General features: G+C 42.6%; 1 protein-coding gene across 1 annotated transcript in view; it reads right to left on the bottom strand.

Annotated features, from left to right (window-relative positions):
- Positions 1–22,147, bottom strand: part of map3k1 (mitogen-activated protein kinase kinase kinase 1, E3 ubiquitin protein ligase) — a 41,549-nt gene extending 19,402 nt beyond the window's left edge. Inside the window, exons 1-6 of the mRNA XM_080756813.1 lie at positions 21,581–22,147; positions 6,546–6,678; positions 4,299–4,502; positions 2,003–2,203; positions 869–985; positions 315–466 (exon numbers count right to left, since the gene is read on the bottom strand). Coding sequence (XP_080612939.1) covers positions 315–466; positions 869–985; positions 2,003–2,203; positions 4,299–4,502; positions 6,546–6,678; positions 21,581–22,134 — 1,361 coding nt within the window. The 5' untranslated portion in view covers positions 22,135–22,147. The remainder of the gene's footprint in view (positions 1–314; positions 467–868; positions 986–2,002; positions 2,204–4,298; positions 4,503–6,545; positions 6,679–21,580) is intronic.
- Between the last annotated feature and the right edge of the window lie 694 nt (positions 22,148–22,841).

Genomic DNA, 22,841 nt, shown 5'->3' with positions numbered 1-22,841 from the left:
TACTTTAATGTTTTGTTTTTGTTTTTGGTTTTAATGTTTGTTTGTAGTGTAATAAAATATATTGGAAGTAAAATGTATCCGTTTTAATTATGGATCATTAGAAAGCACTTTGTTCATTAGTCACACAGAAAGGGGGAGATGAATCATGCATTGGAAGCGAGAGACATCGCAATGCAACGGTAATCAGATTCATAACTGAATCGTAGCCCTGTCTGAATCGGATTCCAATCGTCAAGCACCTGGCAATTCCCACCCCATAAATTATATTGGACCAAGAGTAGCACACATGTTCAGTGTGTGCGTGTGCATCACACCTGTTCTCGTTGCTGTTGACAGCCGTGCTGGAGGGCCCGGCGGCAGCGTGTGGGTTGGACATGCGGGACACAAACTTCTGGATGGTGTTGCGGGACGGAGCCTTGATGCGGGAGCTCCGCCGACTGTGGTACTTCTGGAACAAGCTCTCCACCTGGACAGCAGCACAGCGGAGCAACAGGTATTCAGACTTATTTTACTCAAGTTAGTATCAATACACAAGTGCAATTCGTTCATTCATTCATTCATTCAAAAGCCTGTATACAACATTTTGTAGAAAAGTACTGGCATCAAATAAATACAGTGAATACAGCAGTATAATATTTACATATATTTACATATTCCAAATCTGAAAAGAAAAGGAGCAGGAAGAAGATAAATCTTGTAAAGCAAAAGGTTTCCAAAATCACTTTCCACAACTTGGGCAACTTCCACGAAAGGGCATACAAATATAATGATATCAACACCCCCCAAATGTCAGTCATTTTCATCTTAAGAAATGTGTGTCCACATGAAACCACTGCCTGTAGCATTATATGCCCTGCATAACGCTTACCTCAAAGTTCTTGAGCGTCTTCCTCCACAGCAGGGGGTCCGAGGGCTCCAGCTGGAAGACCCTCAGCATGACGAACAGGACATGGATACAGAACGCCCCCCGACCACAGCTACACGTCTACACAGAGCAGAGACGGCCACGTATATGACATCAAAAACTCAGAAAGCATTAACTCAAGCTTTAGTCTCGTCACACCTTGATTTAATACTGCCCAGTCATTTGGTCATCCGCTACGAGTAAAGACATACAAAAATGTAATACAGCCGGATTAGCTCTACGGTGCTCCAAGCGGATACATAATGTAGAAATGCATACAGAAATCTATCATGGCTTACTGCTGAGAATAGATAACACCCACCACGTATGCTCACCTTTTACAGAAATGTTTTAATTGACGAAAAAAAAACAGTATTTCTTTGACCAGGTAGGATTCATAAGAGATGACTAGACAAGCCAGTTCAGGTGATCTGGTAACACTTAAACCAAGAACAAATCTTCTATTATCTAGAATATCTACAGCAGTGGTTCTGTAATAGGATGGAACTCATTGCACAACTAATACAAACAGGCAAAAAAGTTAACAAATTAATTGCTTCTGACGGAATATTCTGTCATTTAAAATCCAACCTACTGACGGAAGCAGACATCGGAATATACTTTCTATATGAAACTGTCAAACTGAAAATCAACATTCAACACTGACCCGGTTGCTAGGCAACGCCTTTGTTACCTCCAGCACCCCATAGAGCTCCAGTCTTCTGTAACTATTATCTCTGAAACTAATTAACTTTGGAGTCATGTGATCGAGATGTGTCAGTCACACATTGCAGATTCCGATTGGCTATGACTGCTTTCCTGGGTAGACAACCCGGCATGCCGGGGATCTGCTATTTCATTGTGAACACTCTAAGCATTTGGTTCTCAAAAGTTGTCCTTGATTGGTTCCCAAACCTTTTAGCTCAAGATCAAAAAGAGAAATCAGATGTTTACCTGGGACCCAAACAAGTGAAAATAGCAGATCTACAAGCTGCGACCCATCAAAATGTGTCTGTGACCCAAACATGGGTTCTTCGGATCCACCATTTGGGAAACAGTGCTCTAGAGAGCGTGCTAGGAACTGGCGGGTTAACTAACCTGCGGTCCAATGAAGACGCGGTACTTGTTGTCGGGGCTGTCTCCTCCAATCAGGAAGGAGTTGGGACCGATCTGTTGCAGCAGGTAGAGGCGGGCCCTCATCACCTTGTGCACGCGCCGGTTCGTCTCCTCAGGGCTGTAGGGAGAGAAGCCGTCAGGAGAGGGCGCTCTCCTTGGTGGCGTCACACGCCCGCTCTGAAACTAAAACAAACAAACAAAAAATACAGCTTTTTGGTTAATGACAGCCGATCAGGGTTATGATAGTACACTAAAACTAAACGAAATAAGCTAAACTAGAATTGACAACTTCTTAATTAACTGGAATGAAAACAAAACTAGGCTTTGCAATACCCTGACTTGGAGGGTTCCCATGGTCATATAATTTTCTTGAAAATGTTTGTAATTAATCAAATGCTTTTGAAAATGATTGGATATATATATACGGTACATTAAATAAAAGATCTACAAGCTAACAACACGTTGAATCGTGATACATTGTTAGCTGGTAGATCTGTTCTTTATGTCACCTGACACCTTTGCTCGAGTCAGTCTTGGCGCATTGATTATTGCAACCGATGATTGTTACAGGCCTGGAAATGAGGCAGAACAGTGTTGTGTGGGAACCCTAACTTAAACTATAACTGTAAACCACTGGTTCAAACCACTGGTTCTCAGGGAATTCCCAGCAGAAATGTGTTAAATGTAACCACATTAAACCCTATAGGCATCAGCTATTTTAAGGGGGTCTCTGGCAGAAATATTTTCAGATGTGGGTCGGCGGCCAAAAGCCAAATACAAATACATAATTCAATTGGGGGTCATTGACATGAAAATGTTTGAGGTCCATTGTTTTGAGGTATCTTTGAAGGAAAGGCAAATCTTTTAATTTAATGCAGTGATTTACAGTCTCACTTAAAGCACACTGCACTGTATTGACTGGCTCCACGAGTCAAGACAACTCTATTCATGAAGAGCATTCCAGTGGTGCAAAGTAACCAAGTACATACTGTACTTGAGTACAACTGTGAGATACTTTATTATACTTCTACTCCACTACATCTCAGAGGCAAACATATTGTATTCTTGACTCCACTACAATTAGTTTAAAACTTTAGTTGCAAGTTGCTTTGCAGATTTAGATTATTACAAAACATACATTAAGCCCTATCGTGTACTTTGGATTCCAGGTCAACAATGGCCTGGCATCGGTATACATAACATGCTATTCAAATGTTAGCCTTTTCATAAGGCTGCAAGGTCGTCGAGGCTAGGACAAGTTCTCCATTTACTCAAGTAAAAAAAAACTAATTTGAGTAATTATTCACTGTTGCAGTGAGAGCAAAGTGTCGTACAAACCGTGCAAACATTAGGAGAAAAGAACATTTTAAAGGGTCAACAGAGGTGGGGGAGGGGCCATGGGTGGTCTTTGTTTTTGAGCTTTTTAAAGCACTGGTTCCCAAACTTTTTAGCCTGAGACCCCAAAGAGACATTTTATGTCTCCCTGGCAGAACCCAAACAGTGAAGATAGCAAATATGTACAAGCTCCTAACATGGCGCAATGCGGACATGTAGATCAGCTATTTTCAATGCTTTTGCATTTGTTTTTCTAATTTATGGAATTCATTCGATTTTATTTGAATTAATTTAAAATGACATATATATATTTTTTAAAACATTGAATTTGTCTCCAATTTGTTAATTTTTTTCACTGAAATAATGCTCATAAAAAACTAAATGTAAGAAACAAAAAAGATAAGATGAGATTCATAAAAATTGACCCCACATATGGGTCCCGTGTCCCGACCCACCGTTTGGGAAACAGTGTTTATGCAGAGGAGCCCAGAGGACAGACACAGAGACCTGAGTGACCCAGAAGTTCCATAATGGCAGAAAGAGGTCATTCATGTTCATCAAGGAGCTTTACCTTTACAACACAATACAACCTGAAAATCTAGTTAGACCCTGGCCGGGAGCCCCCGCATGCTGACAGGCAGAGGGGTCCATTTGTACACTCTGCCCATAAGGTTTAAATGGCCACTGGACCTCCTTTAAATATAGCAGATTTACAAGCTCACAACGCATTGCACCGCGACACGTTGTGAGCTTGTATATCGGCTATTTTTGTGGAATGTTCGCCACTAGTGAGGATGCTATAGTTCATGTGGTAAATGCATTATTAATTTGGATTGCATGAAAGCTTTATTTAGAGGAGAAATACTGGACCCTTCAAATATTAGGGTTTTATTGATTCCGACCTTCCTTTTTATGACGACGAGCCAATGGTAAGGAAACTCACCGGCACTGGAGACGCCCTCCTCCTGCGAACGCCAGGCGACTCTGGCTTCCCGCCGGCTTTGCCAGAGTTAGATGGGGGTCCTCCCGGCGAGGGACTGCGGCGGCCACGGTTTAGGGCCGCAGCGCCTGGCCGTGCCGTGTCCGATCCCCCTTCACCCCCCTGGGGAGCCGCTTCACTCGCCACTGGCTGATGGGGCTTAACCACCTGAGAAAAGGACATTTGTCAACTTGATGTTTAGTAGGCATTACTTTCATATCGTTGCAGTCCGGTGAAATACTCAAATAGTATATATGTTCCGAAAACGTTACTTTTCTACAGGATTCAGCATTCAAATTCAAAAGTAGCAAAAATAGGTGATCTACAGCTCAAAACGTGCCTCAATGTGACGCGCTCTAAGCTTGTAGATCGGCAATTTTTGCTACTTCTGTTTGACACTGTATGAAGGTTTCTGCCAGACAGCAATGATATTTACACTCCCAATTTACTGATTTACGAGACTGACGTTTTTTTTTGTATAGATTCTGACCAGGTCAGTAATTTCATGAAGGCCTCACTTTAGCCTGCTGCCTCTCAAACAAAATGATAAAATAAGCCCAGAGGTCAGAGTGACCTTAATAAACCACCTGCCGCTCCCCCATCTGATTTCAGCATGGTCTCTGACCCTTTCCTGCCCATGTAGTCTTTAGACACAGGTGTCTTTTGTTAACATTCTAAATTCTTAACTCTCCCTGATGACTTTCCATCTTCAAAAAGAGCACAGTACCTCTAATTCATCTAGGACTGACTCCACTTCTTATATCCACTCACTGGACACTTGATATTTATGGTTCTACTATACACTTTTGAAATAACAAATATATCAATATTCAAGCCATGGATGTTACCTGTCAAATCAGAACGCTGAAATATTCTGTATTGTTTAACTCTCATTTACCGTTGCTTGTGTTATTATTATTGCATTTTTGATGCATCTAGTCTTTTTTTGCCTTGTTTTTACTATATAAAACAGTACTTTTTATTTTCATACACTTCCTGTAAGGCAAGCTGTAACCTTAACTGCTGTGCTGCCTCTGGGTGACTGATTTCCCCCGGTAAATAAACGTAAAGACATGTATGAAACTATGAATCTATCTAATAAAGTAACGTTTTAATCCCGTTGGTGCCTGAATATCATCGTATTGAGTATTACTCAATGAGTGTAGCGGTTGAAGTAAATAAAAACCGGTATTACTCTTGATGGAAATGAAGGTGAAATTCAGGCATACAGGATTAAGCCACTTGTTGAACAATAAAGACTCATTCAGAACACAAGTGGACTGATTTGACAGGTTAACAAACACCCATGATTTGAGGATAAGCACTTGATATTTTACATGTGTACATGTACAGTATGCAGAAGTAGGACCAGAAATAATACAAATTCAATGAATAAAAACCTAAATCTCTGAGTTTCGTGCGAGGCTATAGGGTGCATGACAGACAATCACACAAATATGCTAATCTTTATGCATAACTCAGTTGAATGACGGCACCGTACACAAATATAGACGATCTACAAACTCACAATGAGTCAAGTCCTCAACGCATTGTTTGCTTATAGGCCGCTGCAACGAACTACAGCAGCCAATGAGGCGTCGATTTATTTAAATGTTATATCTATGGCTGCGGAGGTGAGTCCAGAAAGGAAGTGAGACCACATTTTCATGCAAAATTTTTAAATATCTGTTGTGTTTCTTGTGTCCTAAACATCATAAAAATAAGATCTGGTTGCAAAAGGGGAGAAGTGGCCATTTAATGCCGTGCTCACCACAGGCCCTCTGCGGTTGTTCATGTATAAATGTGTTCAGGTATGGTTAATGTCCTGCTACTATTTGCCACAGGCCCTCTGCGGTTGTATAAATGTGTTCAGGTATGGTTAATGTCGTGCTACTATTCGCCACAGGCCCTCTGCGGTTGTATAAATGTGTTCAGGTATGGTTAATGTCCTGCTACTATTAGCCACAGGCCCTCTGCGGTTGTATAAATGTGTTCAGGTATGGTTAATGTTCTGCTACTATTCGCAACAGGCCCTCTGCGGTTGTATAAATGTGTTCAGGTATGGTTAATGTCCTGCTACTATTTGCCACAGGCCCTCTGCGGTTGTATAAATGTGTTCAGGTATGGTTAATGTCCTGCTACTATTCGCCACAGGCCCTCTGCGGTTGTATAAATGTGTTCAGGTATGGTTAATGTCCTGCTACAACTCACCACAGGCCCTCTGCGGTTGCGTCTCTCCAACCACTCGTGCTTCCAGGTGGGCATGCACGTGGCCTTCAACTTCTCGCGGATCATGCGGTCCTCCGGACGCTCCTCCATCTTCTGCAGACCCCGCAGGCTGTCTCTGTGGGGCGGGGTAGAGGCAGAGTTAAAAGGTTAAAATCCTACTATTTGTCACATACATTGCTCTATGGAAAATTAAATGTTCCCCCCGCATTCGAGTAGGAAAAGACTGGAATTCCGCACACCGTCTTCACTTACAGGATTTTATTGAAGCAACGTTCCGGTCGGTCAGACCTTCATTCTCCACATTTGATCTTTATTTCGGTCATTGCTTTAAATGACCGAAATAAAGATTCAAACTCAATCTCTTCGAGCAGTGAGCCGCAGCCGCGCTGCGCTCGGGAACAGAGCATGATAGCAGCGTGGAGCACGGGCAGAAATTGTGGAGGAGGAAGTAGGAACTAACCCCCCAATCCAACCCTTGATGCCGAGGGCCAAGCAGGGAGGCATTGTGTCCCATTTTTGGTTCATTTTGTATACAAGCTCTGCAAGATCTACAAGCTCAATGTGACATGTTGTGGGCTTGTAGATCGGCAATTTTCAGCCAAGAGGTTCGATGTATTGAGGTTTTTACATTTCCATGAATCCAACATATTAAAAGAAAAGATCATGTGTAGACAAACAGAAAGAAGAAAAACGTGTCTCTCTCTCCCTCGCCTGAAAAATCCTTGATGGTTTAAGCCTGGAGGGCTAAGTTGAAAAGGTCCTTCTGTCCACCTACTTCAAAAGGACAGGTGCGTAGGAGAAGGCAGTCAACGCACGAGACAGGAAAACATCAATCCTGCACACTGTCGACTTAATGGAAATATGTTTCGGTTGCACTGACCTTCATCAGGAAACCCTGATCCTGAGGCAACCACATACAGTACCTGACTGAAGAGGCAGTGTGCACGATTTATTTCTAAAATAGCAGATCTACAAGCTCACAATGCATTGCAAGGTTGTACAATGTAGATCTGTTATTTTCAAATGGCCGAAATGTATATAGGGCTGAAGTGGTTAATGTAATTAATTAGTAGTAATTAGACGGATCTGTGCGAGATTAGTAATTAGTAAGTAATCTAATTAACTAGTTACTTTACACCACTGAAGAAAACACATTCCTAATCCATCATGTGTTACAAGTAGAAGGATTGTTCTGCAAAAAAAAGTTCATAGTTGGTGAAAATATGCATAAGAGAAGTGCATTTGAGGTTAACTGTGAACACCAGTGGGAAATGACGCCCCAGACCCGGTGGTTGTTGGAAGGCGGTTGCTAGGGTGCCATCAGGTGGTTGCTAAGGTGCACTAAGTGGTTGCCTGGGTCGGGGCAACCTGATAGCCCAGTGGTTAGGGTGCGTACCACCTGGGCACAGTGCCCTGACTCCATTAGCTGAATGTTATTCCCCTACTCTGTCTCTTTGCATTCCCTGTGTCTCTCTCTCTATCTCTATATGCGGGGGGGAATGCATTAAAATGTCCCCGGAAAATAAACTTCAAAAAGTGGTGGTTAAAATAATAGTAAATGGTGCATATAGCGCCTTTATCCAAACAAGTGCATTATAAATATAATGTGCATTACATTCAGCCAATCACACCCACACGGAAACCATCAAAGGCCATCGGCATCAAACTGCTCATCGGGAGGGGTTAGGGTGTCTTGCTCAAGCCAAGGACACTTTAAGACTAACCCAGGAAGGAATCGAACCAGGAAACCTCCCGATTCCTAAGCAGCAGTCGTGTTTCTGAGCAGTATTAGTAGTTGTAGCACAAGCAGCCATACATACAGCCGTCCATCTATCTACCCTTCATATACCATACCTACAGCTGTCCATCTCCCCGTCATTCATATCGGTGCTGTCGAGGGGCAGTACAGAAACCTTGTACCTCCATATTTAAACTTTTGATGTTCTTTCCCTTTCCCTATAAATCAAGTCAACGAAAATGGCAGATTAACATGCGCTCAACGCGATGCATTGTGAGCTGCCATTTTCACTACTTCTTGACGTTTTGGAATCCCATTTCATGGGAAGTAACAGTTTTCGGTTTCCACTGGACAGTGACGTATATAATAAAGACGTTACGAGAGCTTGCAGCTAGACTTTGCACTTTGGGATGATGTCACCGTGAACCAGTCACTAGTCTGAACTAGTTTCAACTAGTGACAAAGTCGGGGGAATGCCGCGTGTTGTGCGTGTGCATGAATATATGAATATCCATTCTCTCCTACGGCTCCTCGTCGCACCCATCCTGTAAGAAGCACGCAAAGATGAGTGGTGCAAACTGTTAACTGAACTAATCGATTTAATGGAGTAGTAAGACATTTTGGGGATTTTTTCATTATTATTGTTTTCTTTACAAAATAGTAAGAATAAAAAAATACTCAAAGGTTTTCCACAGTATATTTGTTGATATAAAAGGAAGAACAACACACTTCTTGATTATTCAATGCATTTTAAAAAGCTAGCGATAAAATTATTGCCAAGAAGACAGTTGCCCTGAATCAGATCATGCCATTCGATTAAATTAAAGAGGTTTTGCCAGAACCAATGGGGACAACGTCGCTGATTCAGCCCCCCCCCGACTACCGAGGAGTCGGTAACGAGCGAGCGAGAAGGCAACAATGGGAGCCATCTTCCCTCTACCTGAATCGACTGGCCCCCGCGCCTCTCAAATAACAGCGATCCCACACAACTATGAGCTGGCAACAAAGGACACATTGTGTAAGAGACGACAGCAGCACACAGGTGGGTTATGGGAGGCCTGGCAGGGCCCAAGGAAGAGTCTATTTCAAAACCTGTTGCACGTAAGCCGAAACTGCGTCACACACACACACACACACACACACACACACACACACACACACAGAACACAGGTCGGAACAGAGGGGTCCACACCCTTTCCCATGGGGTAAAACGGCGAGGCCTGGGACTTAGGTTACGGTCGAATATGATCCCCCCCCCTCACACACACTTGCCTCTTGCTGTGAGGAGAGGCAGACAGGCAGGCAGGCAGGCAGGTAGGCTAAAGTGGTTAGTTCATAATACGTTTTTTAAGTCTGGGTACAGAGAGTCCTTTCCTAGAATTGTAGTGGAGTAAAAAGGGCAATAATTGTTTTTCAAATGTGGCAGAGTGAAAGTTATGAGCTAGCAAAAAATCTGACCCGTCGGGCCGTCTGAACTGAGTGGTGCTGTTGGGGTGTTGGACTATTGGTTATCAGACTATTGGAATAGTGGGAGTGTTGGTTGTCTGAATAGTGGTAGTGTTGGTTGTCTGACTATTGGCTGTCTGACTATTGGCTGTCGGACTATTGGCTGTCGGACTATTGGCTGTCGGATTATTGGCTGTCAGACTATTGGTTGTTGGACTATAGGCTGTCGGACTATAGAGCGCCGCAGTTCCACCCCCTCGAGATACCCGGGGGGTATCGCCGCGTACAAAGCCAACTCTTGTCGTGACAAATCATGACAATAAACACAATGTTTTGGGCCAAACAAAGAATTAGAAAAAAACGGCAGGTTACAACACTTTGTAATTATTTGTTTGGTCCAAAATATTGTGTTTGTTGTCATGATTTGTCACGACAAGAGTTGCTTAAGTACGATGCTTATAAGGTCTTTAAATACAGTAAATACGTTTCGAAATGTCTATGGGAAAGATGCATTGGGAATTAGTTCCTGTGCCTGGTGTCGTCATGAAAGGGGGCGGGACTGCGACGCTCTATAGGCTGTCGGTCTATGTAGTCTGTACTGTACTGCCTCTCATCATGCACCTGTGCATGTGCTACACCGTAGTCTGAACTGCACTGCTGGTGTTGCACTAAAAACTACTGGTGTTACACAAAAAATCCAGCTTCCCATCATGCACCTGTGCACAGTGTGAAGTTCAACAGTGCCCTTTTGTCACTTGTTGGTACTCTAAACAGACATGGAATATATTATGGATGGACGGACAGCTAAAAACTGTGCTCTAACTATAGCGTAGCATCACTATTTCGATATGACATTTTAACGTCACAAATATTGTGGTCAAAATAATTGTGATTAATAGAATTATTGTGATATAAAAATATAAATAAATAGCATGATTTTTCCTGATGTCATGAACTGTCAGAATCAGCTTTTGTTGCGTTGGTTTATGTGCTAAAAGAGTGACTTTGAGAGCCGTTTCCCCTTTACAATGGAAGTCAATGAACAACTGTTTTTATTTCTTAAATTGCTAATAAACAACCCAACAGAGCGAAATAACTCATGGAATGGACTAGTTTGTCCATAATAAGGTAAGAAAACAACTCAAACCTCTAAAAAAAAGTGGTCTTACTGCTGGGCACTTTTTGGGGCGGTTCTGGACAACGGTAGGACCCACCGTCTCGACACCGGCCACTGCACCCTCTGAAGTCGGTGGGGCTAACGGTTCTCGAGTTACGTGGATTACACACGTACGTACAGACAGACACTTTAAGATATTATTATGAAAAATACTAAATTGAATTATATACTTATTGTCTCCACCAGGCCGTGTGTGTGTCCGTCCGTCTGTTACCAGCTAATCTCCAGCACCGTTAACCCAGTCGACGCCAAATTTACCAGAACGGCCTGTTATAGCGCCACCAGGAGGCCGACATTTTTTTATATTACTCCTCCAGATTCTGTCCAAAAATCCCACAAATCGTTACATAGTATCTCTATAGTCATGTGTTCAAGACGGATCTGTGCGAGATTTCATATTCCATCCTAATTGGCTAACATTGGCTTTCAAAGTTTGCCTCAAATCATCCAATTGCCATCCAATGCATAACATTGGCTTATTATAGCGCCACCAGGAGGCCACAACCTGACCTAGCCACGAGGGGCACTTTGTCTAGTTTTATTTTATTTATTTTTATTTATTTTATAAGCAGAATCTACCTTGAGAGATCAGATTTCTGCTAACCTTGGACTGCTACCAATGAGCCTTTCCATTTAAATAATGTAGGCTAAAATAGTAGTACAACACATCTTTTCTATTTAAAACGATTTCCAACACTGCCATGAAATACAAACTTAGACATCTTAATATTAGCTTTACGGTAGTCATATATAATTATTGATAATATCCTGGCCAAAAATAAAAGGAATGGAATTTAGTTACCGTAGTAGCTTATGATTAAACATAGCTACGAACAAACGGGACCCGTTTGTGGGTTGTGGGTTGTGGAGACAATGCCAGTGGTTCTTTAACTTTTTTAAGACTGGTTCACGCTGCTTGGGTGGCACAGCGCTAAAAATCGCAGCCCACCACCACAGAGGTTGTGGGTTCAAATCCATTGTGGTGCAACCGGGAGGAATCAATTGGCATATAACGACTACATTGGGGAGAGAAGGGGGGTAAAATATTGGCTACTATAAATTTAAGAAAATAAATTCACGCTCGGACAAACAGACACAGGTGACACACACACACACACACACACACACACACACACACACACACCAAATATTAGTGTTGTTGTTGTTGGTTCACCCCTGATGCGGGTCATTTGAGGAGAACGATCAAGTTACAGCGATATCTGATATGAGTCCCTATTTGAAAGAATGTGAATGGTCAAAAAAATAAAAAAATAAATAAAGTAAGCAAATCAGATCAGCAAAAGACCGATTATTTTAAGCTCAGGTGTTTTAAGCTCTCCAGCTGTGTGTGTTCTATCCAAGTTGTGACACATAATATGTTTAAATCCTGCATGTAAGTGGTGTTTCGTCTGCTCCAAACAATTCAATGAAACCGGCTGATGCACCTTGAAAGTTAAAGGTTGTACAGGCATAAAGGACACATTGTCTGAATTGAATGTCATTTTAGTATATTTACTGTTCCAATAAATGTGCACATACCAACATATTCTCAGTTCTCTCATGGCATGTTCTCAATCACTGGCACTGTGATTGAGCACTGTGGCTCTGTGGCTCTGGCTCTGGCACTGGTTATCAATTTCCCAGGCTTACTGTACATAATGATGCTCATTGCCCTGTCAATCAAATCAATTAGGCCTGGGGACCAATGTTGAAACAGCCATAACATGACATGAGCATAATGTACTCATCATATGTTGCTCAGCAGTTGTTCAAGTTGCGATCAGAAGGTTGGAGTGTTTGGAACTACAGCTCCCGAAAACCTAGTAAACCTAGAACCAATGTTTGTCATTTCCGTTCACAAAAAATATTTTAGATTATCTTTAGAGCTTTTTTTTATTCTTTTTTTTCTGCTAAGCAGCAAACTATATATGCTTAGATTATTTTGTTTAGTATTAAGCTAAATGTGCGTGACTGTAAAGATGAAACGGAAGTGGGGAGGAGGCTTCACTTCCACATTATATTTTACTCATGAGCAGAGCTTCCGTGCTCCAGACTGTATGACGGAAGCATTCTAAAATTGCGAGAAGCAACAGTCTGGCCACGCAAGACTATCTACTATCTCCATATGTGTAGTATATTATGCATAGATTGTAAACAAAACAGAAAATGTGTTCAATAACTATAGAGATGGGGAGACCTCCTCTGTTACTCACCAAACAACTCTAATATAGTAATGGTTTATCACAAATATACAGCTTTAACTTTTTAACAATACAACGTATTTTTAAGCCAAAAACATAACTTCCACAACTTGTTGTTTTAACCCAAAACAGATCACTTGCAGGCAGCACCTTGAAAGTGTCACGTGAGCGTAGTGTCATGGCTCAAGACAGCAATGAGAGAGAGAGAGAGAGCGAGAGAGAGAGAGAGAAGGTTGTTTTGACTAGGTAATCTGGCCCCCCTGCGTGTGCGTGTTGACTTTACACATGTAATCTCAGCGCCCGGCCCCGTCCTGCCTGCTAACCAAACAGACAGGGGGGCTGGCTGAGGGGCCGGGCCACTCACGCCTAAAACAGGCCCTGAAATATCCGGGGGACGCTTTTGTTCTGGACGGCCTCCGAGCTGCTAAACCTCCACTCCCCTCCCCTCCCGGGGGCTTTTAAAGCAAGCCGGTGTCTGTGGTGGAGGGGGGAGGAGGACTCTCGGGAAGAAGTCCCGCACAGTGCTAACCCAGACACACACACACACACACACACACACCCGTTACTCAGTGGGGACACAAAGCCAAGTCCCCAGGGTCCTTTTGACACCCAAAAGGTCAGAGAATAAGAACCGCATACACAGTGAAATACTAGTGAATAATAGTTGGTTATTTGATGCAACCAAAATAGACATTGGTTAGATTAGGCATTGTAGACTAGATAGTTGGATAATGGATACAGTAACATTTCCAGTTCCAATTTGGTGACTGTCTGCTCATTTCTTTGTTTCGTCACTTTCAATTTCACTTGTTTAAGCTGTATTCTGCAAGTATGAGCTCTGTCTCCTGATTGGATGAGATTGGTATCCCGACCTGAAATTTTCATTTTCTGTTTACTGAAGAGCTGGAGGTCATCTCCAATTCTCAATATTGACAAATTGACAGACGGCATCCTTCAGTTAGAGATCTCGTGCACCAATGAGGAACCAGAATCGGTTCCATCACATTTGGAACAGTTTCCGGAACCAGTTTATCACACTGTTGGTATATTATGTGCACTACTTCACGTCCGTTATATCATTTGAGCCGGTAACAAGGTGTGAGTGAACATTCCGTGTGCAGTTCAGTTCGGCAAGTCATAGACCGTGACGCCGTCCGAGCATGCGGAAGAGCCGCCCGCACTCAGCGGCCGCGATACGTCACCGACCTTACCCGTGCGTTTTCAACCCAGCTCTGTGGTTTCACTTTCCGTGATGGGATGGCCCGAGAATATACACGGATAGTGGACACACGACATTCACAGAGACACAACAACAAGACAGAACAACAACACAACCTGCCCAGCATGGAACACACACCCAACAAAGTGTGTGTGTGACAGTGTGTGTGTGTGTGTGTGTGTGTGTGTGTGTGTGTGTGTGTGTGTGTGTGTGTGTGTTCAAGAGTGTTACCAGATTGGTTTAGCATGCGGTGCCTTTGCTAACATCCCGAATACACCTGATGTTGCCTTTGTTGACACCAGTCACAAGGAGCCTGAGGTCCTGATTCTGGAGGTGGGCTGTGTCTTTGATTTGTACATGGACCAGGCATTCCAAGATAAACATTCTAAGTATCAACCATTACTTGGAAGTATAACAAACCTGGGGTATCGCTGTAGATTTACCATACTGATATTCGGAAGCCTGGGCCATGTGCATAATCTGACCATGAGTGGCCTAAGAATAGCTGGCATGACAAAAAGCAAAGCCAAAAAACTTGCCAAATACTGTTCTGTTTCGGCTGTTATAGGCAGTTTGTCTGTGTGGAGAAGGAGGTGCCATGTGTATCCTTAAGTGAACATGAACTGTCAACCCCGTTATATTTGTTTCCTTGTAAAATGAATTGTAATTTCTGGATTCAAATAAAGAAATCGAAATGTGTGTGTGTGTGTGTGTGTGTGTGTGTGTGTGTGTGTGTGTGTGTGTGTGTGTGTGTGTGTGTGTGTGTGTGTGTGTGTGTATCTCACTCAGATCCCACAGATTTGTAGCGCTAGACGCGAGGACCCACTTCTAGTACAATTACAATACCAGAGGTTCTCAAACCTTTTAATGTCAAGGATGAAAATGAGTCTAATGCTGCGTTCAAACAGGCAGCTACAAAGATACAGGCTACCATTAATTTCCAATGGAAGCAAGCGATATTATTATTATTATACAAAGCTACAGCCGACATCTGTAGCTGCTGCTACAAAAGCTACAAAAAGGTTGAGCGGTTTACAACTTCCGATATAAAGATACAACGCTAGCTTTGAATCTTTGTACAGAATATGTTATGTGCCAGTGTGAACGCAGCATTAGAGTGTACAAATGGACCTGTTAGAGTCCATTTGGTTCCATTTGTACACTCTCAGATTTACAGACCTGTAAAGGGACAGGGTACATTTGGAACCCCCTCAAATAACCCAGAGGGTCCCTAGACCTCACTTTGAGAAAGAATACAACAATATGCATGCAATAGAGCGTATGCGCATGCATAAAGAGGATGGAAAATCCAAATTGAATGGCAAAGTGAGTTTAATGTTGTTTAACGTCATTTAAAGCAAGGGTTCTCAACGTTTTTGGCTGGGGACCCCCGGAAATGCTTTGGCCATGTCTCGCGACCCCCGCCCCCCTCCCCACCCCAATACAAACCGACTGCAAAAATAACCTTAATAATAGAGAAAATATATCATAAATGAATACTGAACCCAGATATAATCATTAAGTCAAGTTTATGCATGTACGTGTATGTAAACTCTTCATTTCCATTTTCCAGCCATTCAGGTGGAGAAAAAAAAAAGGGGGGGGGGGTTAATAATTTGGGGACCCCCAAAATAATTTGGCGAACCCCTGGTTTAAAGCAATCAGATAGGACTTTTCTGTTCGGATGTATGGGCTGTCAAGGCCAGAAAGTAGTTTTTTTTAGCTACTCAGTAGGCGTTTCCTCATTACGTCCGGGTATGATGACGATGTCACACGCATACCCTCTATACTGCATGTATGATTGAATTTGTGTTCAAGGGAACCGTTAAAGAATGGGACCGCTAAGGGGAAATCGTTAAGGAGCCGTTAATCGTTCAAATCCAGAGGGATCCCAACCCTAGTGCCTACACCCAACCAGTGGGTTTCACTGCTGCTGCCCCGGAGCAGAGCTGTGTGATCCTATCTCCTTTCTGCATCGCTGCACTGCCTCTCACATGACCAGCTTATTATTACAACCACACAGTCCGTCCCACACTCCAAAACTCCATCTCAACAAAACTAGTCATATTCCATCTGGAAGGTTGTTTTTGGGATCAACGATGAAGCCAGTGGTTCTCAAAATGTTTCACGTCGTCAAGCACCCCCAGATTAACGTGCATTGTATGGCCATGGCATCCCCATCTGAAGAGATGTTGTGCCAGGGACCACTGACACAAGATCTGTGTTGAAAAGATTAATTATTGTTTTTATCAAAGCAGAACTACAAGCACACAAAATTGTGAGCTTGTATATAGTCTATTTTCAAATAACTGGTGTACTGTAAGTTTAAAGTAGTACAACTGATTTTGATGCTATACTAGATTATTTTGACCCATGGGGGTCCCCGAGCCCCTCTTTGAGGACAACTGTAATAAAGTATCCATCTAATGATCTAGAATGATCTCTGCCAGACCAATTACTTGCTGCTGCAATGTTTGAAGGAGAAAGGAATCTATAGGTTATTGTTTTCAAGATGGAACAATAAAGAAAGACAACACTGCACCTCGGCAAAAAATAGCCGACCTACAAGCTCACAACGCCTGTTTGTACTACAGTCTACAGACATCCAGCTGCGCATATTGAACAGCTGGATAGTGAACCTCCCTGCCACTCCCTGCCAGGTGGTGGTTCCACCAGACCCTCTGATCTTCAACACAGGAGCCCCTCAGGGCTGTGAGAGGAGTCCTCTCCTCTATCCCCTGTACTACACACACACGACTAGGGGTGTTAACGATACAGTAACTGCATCGATACATCCATTTTAATTTCAACAAACAAGTATTTGATTGATATGTAAAACAGCAACAAATAATCAGTATTGAATTTTCGAAAATCTCAATTTTTGCAATTGAAATAATCCATTGTATCGAAACTAAGTGCGTTGTATTTAGCAATTTTAAGAAGAAGATTTTAATTACTTTTCCATTCAATATCGCTACACTTGGTCTATTGATATGTTTGTATTCTCTGTGTTCATGTCAAGGAATATTTGTGTTCAAATACAATGTCCATGTATTTGCCAGAGAAGCACTGTGTTTACTTATTCATATCCATATCCCTTAAAACCCTGCACTATCCACACGTTTCACACAGATTTAATTTGAATTGCTAAATAGTTACCGTTTCAATTTTACATCATTGAATCGTATCATTGAATCACCAATATCATATGTATCATATTGTCAACCATGTATCGTGATGCATACCCACTGTTAAAATGTATCGTTACACCCCTACACATGATTGTATGGCCACACCCAGCTCCAATCATCATCAAGTATGCAAGTACGACAACAACAAAGATCATAGATGAGACAGCCTACTACAGGGCAGAGGTTGGAACAATGACACAATGGTGCAAGGAGAATAACCGTGATCTCAACATCAAAAAGACTGGGTGCTCGGGTGGCACAGTGGGAAAAGTGCCTGCCCTCCACCGCGGAGGTTGCGAGCTTCCCTCTAGGAAATACAGATGATGTGTGGCTAATACTGTATGGCTGAGAGTATCATCAGGACGTTCACCCTTCCATCATGGAGTGGAATACGTTCATGCCGGCTCATTCGTTGCTGTTCCAAGTCCTGCCAAGCATTTAGCTGCACTATTCTCCCCAAATCAAACCAGTGTTGTGCGTGAGAACTAAATGTGATTCCCATTAGATATTATTCTCACAGTTCCCCGGGAGCGTGCTGCCCCGAGTTTCAGAACCACCAGGCGGATACATGTGAGATAAGGATGAGCCTTGTTGCTATAGTGAAGCTAGGAGTGTGGAACTCAAAACAGGCAGACACAAGAACACAAGACACACAGTCACACACTTGTCTGTTCTCGTGAAAGAATGCCACAACCCACCGTCGGCCCGGCCTGAGGGTCTGGGATTTTTGGAGGTATGAGAAGTCAACCCAAAACCACAGAAAATGTGAATGCCATTTCACAAACAGAGAATTCACAGTGGCAGAATACCTGAGCACTGTCTGACTCTGATCCAAAAGAAACTAAGCAATGTGTATTGTTAACACTAACAGTCTCGTTATCGAGAAGGCCGCCACAGGCAGACCTGGCGCCCAAGAGAAGACAGACTGCACACAAAATGTGGTACAAAAAAGAAAAAACTGAGCTACACTTATTTATTGTACCTCGGGCTGAGCAAGTCATATCTGCTAAAGGACCACTTCACCTATTTTCAACCTATCTTCATATACTGCAATTGGTCCTGGTAGGTAGGTAGGCCCAGCCCTAGTTACAGTTAGGCAGGAAATAATGACACAATACCCAATAGCAATTACTAATATTATTTTGTCATCATTTCCATTTAAAAAAAATCTTACATTTTCTTTGCATTTTCCCATAATAGCAGAGATAGATCTACAAACTCACTCTACTCTACACTCTACAAACACGTCACATTGCGACCTTGTAGATAGACAAGTTCTGCCAAAGACGTCCCAACACGTCCTTATAATTACACCCGTAGAAGGCCCATGACGTGTGGAGACATCTTTAGGTCTGTGCAATGCTCTCGGACATGTTTCGTGCATGCGCGCACACCGCGCAGCCATTCACTTCCTTGTTTGTGGCCCGAAGAAACGGTCTATTATCTCTAAATCTACGTTGCTCTCCATGGTTTTGATCAGAACGGCAATGTTCTGTCCTCATTTCTGACTTAATCAAGCATTTCGTTTTGGGAATATTAACGCTTCTAAAGACAGATCAGAAGAAGTATCACGAGGTAGTGGAAAATTATACCTCCTGGTTTTGGGGGGAAATAGAAGGCGGAGGCTTTCAGATTAAATGTTATTTGTTCTATCTGCCCTGGTTGTCCAATTTCTGTTTAAGAAGCTTAAAAGGCAAACCATAATAAAAATGTTACACATGTATGTTCTGATAATGTTCTGACAATCGTTAATTCATAATTTGTACAACAATGAATCGTCAGGTAAAACGTCGTCGTGATAGCCCTGGATGTGGATTTAGTGATTGAACCATTCTTGCAAAGCAAAGATGTTTCAGTGTGTGAGCGTTCATTTCCTGTAACACTATCTTCAAAACAACAGCACTACCCTGGGGGGGGGGGGGGGTGTAGGAAATCCGGAGTCCTTCGATGGCGGTTACTACTGGCAGTGGGGGAAGAAGTACTCTCCGATTGCGATTGGTATACTTAAGTAAATCTATCTGTGTTCAAAATGTTGAGTAAAGAGTACAGAGGTATTGGCAATGATCAAACTAGACCTACTGGAACCGGTCCTTTTCTTGGTGGTTTTCTTTTGGTGGTTAATGAATGTATGTTTTGTGATAATCTAGTTCTACAAACTAGTAACTACTAGCTGAAGCTGTCAAATTATTGATTAACAGAGTGCTTGAGATATGAGATTCAGATAAGAGTGAAAGTGGTCAAGGTTTCAACCTTGACCACTTCAACAACATTAACATGTTTGTTAACATTAACACAAACATCTTGAACATTAACATTTCAACAACAGTGTAATCCAGGGGTCCTTGAGGTGGTTCAAGGGGGCCCCTAGCAAGATTGGTTAAAAATAATTTTAACCAAACGAACCCTGCTTTATACATAGGGGTTATTAAAAAGAATAGCTGATCCTGATCTACAAGCTCACAGCACATAGCATCAGCCTGTCCATTTTTATACACAGGTTTAATGTTGGTCTTTAGTTCAAAGTTTGTTTAGTAAATGCATTGACAATGAAGGGGAAATGTAGGTCATAATGTGTCGTTTACGTCATATTGTCTCTTTATTGTAAATGGCGTTTAATGTTTGTGTTGGCACAGTTTGTTTTACATCACCATTACATCACCTAATCAACATGAGTTAGACTTTAATATATTAGCGCCCCTCATTTCACACAGGTGTGATTTTTGAAAAATAAATAGAAAAACCTTGAAAGAAATGTGAAACATTTGTAATAATTTGGTCGTGTTTAAGCACAAATGTTCTCGTATGGAGGTCCAACTCCAAACACAAATATGCACAAAGCTTGGAGTTCGGTGGGTCTCAAAATGAGATACGGGACTCCCAAGGGTCCTTCAGGGGGTTCCAGGGGTCCCCGGCAAAATGATCGATAGTTGAAACAAATTGACCCTTGCAGGTCTGTAACTAATGTGTACACACACTGAGTGTACAAATGGGACCAAATGGACCCGTTCTGATGATACTACAGTGTAGATTGTGGGTTACAGAGAACAAAATGTTATCAAATGGGGGTCTGTGATCTAATGCATCAAAGTAGGGGTCTTTCACCTCGATATTAAAATGTTTGAGAATCACTGCTACTGAAAATGAAAAGCTGTAAAAAAGAATATTCTCTAGCGGGGGTTTCTGGAATATATTTTTCAAAGGGGGTCCGGTCCGCAGGCTAATGTGTAGCAATTTGGGGGTCCTTTACATGAAAAACTTCTGTTGTGGTGTAATGGTCTTAAGTCAAAGCATCAATAACTTAAGTAAAAGTCCTGTATTACAAATTACAAAAGTATTAGCATAAAAATATACTTAAAAGTGCCAAAAGTAAAAGTAGTCATGCAGAATGACCCATCATGTTATTGGACTATAATTATCACCACTCAACCCATATTTAACATATTCAAAAATAGATGATCCATGTTGTGAGCTTGTAGGGAGATGTGCTATTTTCAAAATATTTTTGATTATTAATAGTCTAAACTGCAAATGTAGTGGAGTAAAACACTATTTGCCTGTTTGAAAGATGCAGTGGAGTAGAAGCATAATACTTATGCATTAAAGTAGGCAGCATACTTTAGCCTAGGCTACAAAATATGGACAAATACAGTACCTGAGTAAATGTACCTCATTACTTTCCACCACTTTTTTCCTGCTACAATGATAATATGATCAAAAATGGCCACCTGGAAAAGGGGGAAGTGGTTTTTATTACAATAAGTTCCTGTATACTCCCAAACGGACCCAAAAGGGTTTAAATTTGACCCTATAACAGATCTGAGTGTGCAAAAGCGTCCTGGAACCTTGATGGAACCAACTGGATCCAACAGAGTCCAAATTGGTTTAATTTGCACTCCTCAGATCAGATTCAGATCATGTGAAGTCAGAGACTCAGAGGCGTAATTTCGGGGTAATTTCAGAATCAGATCCTTTGAACTTAAGTAAAAAATAAAAAATAAAGTTTACTAAAAGCGTTTTGTGTTGGATGGATATGTATAATAAATACCTGTGTTGTTGTGGCGGCGGGGCGCTCAGTGCGGCCGCAGGGATCACCGAACCGCCGACACCAGAACCAGAACCATGGTGGTGATCATGATCAGAGCCACCAACAGCACAACTTCTCCCCGATAACTGATCCTCCTGGCCCGCGTGCTCACCACCGCCACCTCCTCCTAGTCCTCCTGATCCGTGCGTGTTGTTGTTGTTGTTGTTTTGGAGGTCCACAACTCCTCCGGTACCGTGTCCACCTCCTCCGACACCAGCAGCCCCGCCGAAGTGCAGCAGATCCGGCGGCGGATGGTCCGGTTCACCGCCACCGCCGGGCCAACTTGTTGCGCCAAAGTTCCCGTTAAAGTTGTGGCCCGATGATCCCTGAGAAGAACCGCTGCTGCTACTGTCCAGAACCGGGTCGATCGTTGCTGCTGCTGTTGTTGTTGATACTACTAATTGTGGGTCCTGTGGTGGTGGTTGTTGTTGTTGTTGTGGTTGTTTTTGTTGTTGGTGGTGAGTTGTTCGGTCCCGGTTCCGCGACAACGAGCTGCGGCTCCTCGCCGTCGCCATTTTCTGTCCTGGAGTAGAGCTACCATTTAGATCTATGTGTATGTGTGTATGGGGGGGAGCGAGAGAGAGAGAGAGAGAGAGAAAGTGGGAGGAGAGAGCGAGAGAGTGGAGAGATAGGGGGCTCATGGGCTTGGGCTCAACAGAGAGAGAGAGAGAGAGAGAGAGAGAGAGAGAGAGAGAGAGAAAGAGTGGGAGGAGAGAGTGAGAGAGTGGAGAGAGAGGGGGCTCAATGGCTCATGGGCTGGGAGCTTACAGTCTACGGCTGGGAGGGAGCTGGGAGGGAGAGAGAGAGAGAGAGAGAGAGAGAGAGAGAGAGTGGGAGGGGAGAGGGGGGCTGAGAGAGAGAGCAAGAGAGAGAGAGAGAGATGAAGAGAGAGATGAAGAGAGAGAGAATTTGAACAAGAGACTCATTAGACTAGAGAGAGGGGGGGCTCCTGGGATGCCCAAAGGACCGGATGTTTACATATTAACGTCAGTGTGCTTTAAAGGTTCAATGCAGTGATTTAATAATTTTATACGTATAGAATGTGTGAGTTGACTTGTAACTTAGTTGTACAACTTATACCATGTACCGAGTACTAGCTAAGAGTACAAAAGCGTTGGTGGTACATATTTTGACACCAACGACAGTACCATCATATAATATATGTAATCATCATTAAGCTAATTGGATAGTCATCATTAGTAATGTGTTCCTGCAGCTGGTT

The sequence above is a fragment of the Protomyctophum bolini genome, assembly GCF_963924005.1.
Source record: "Protomyctophum bolini genome assembly, chromosome: 22".
Taxonomy (NCBI): domain Eukaryota; kingdom Metazoa; phylum Chordata; class Actinopteri; order Myctophiformes; family Myctophidae; genus Protomyctophum; species Protomyctophum bolini.
Note: the sequence above shows the minus strand (reverse complement) of the source record. Positions and strands in the feature narration are given on the sequence as shown.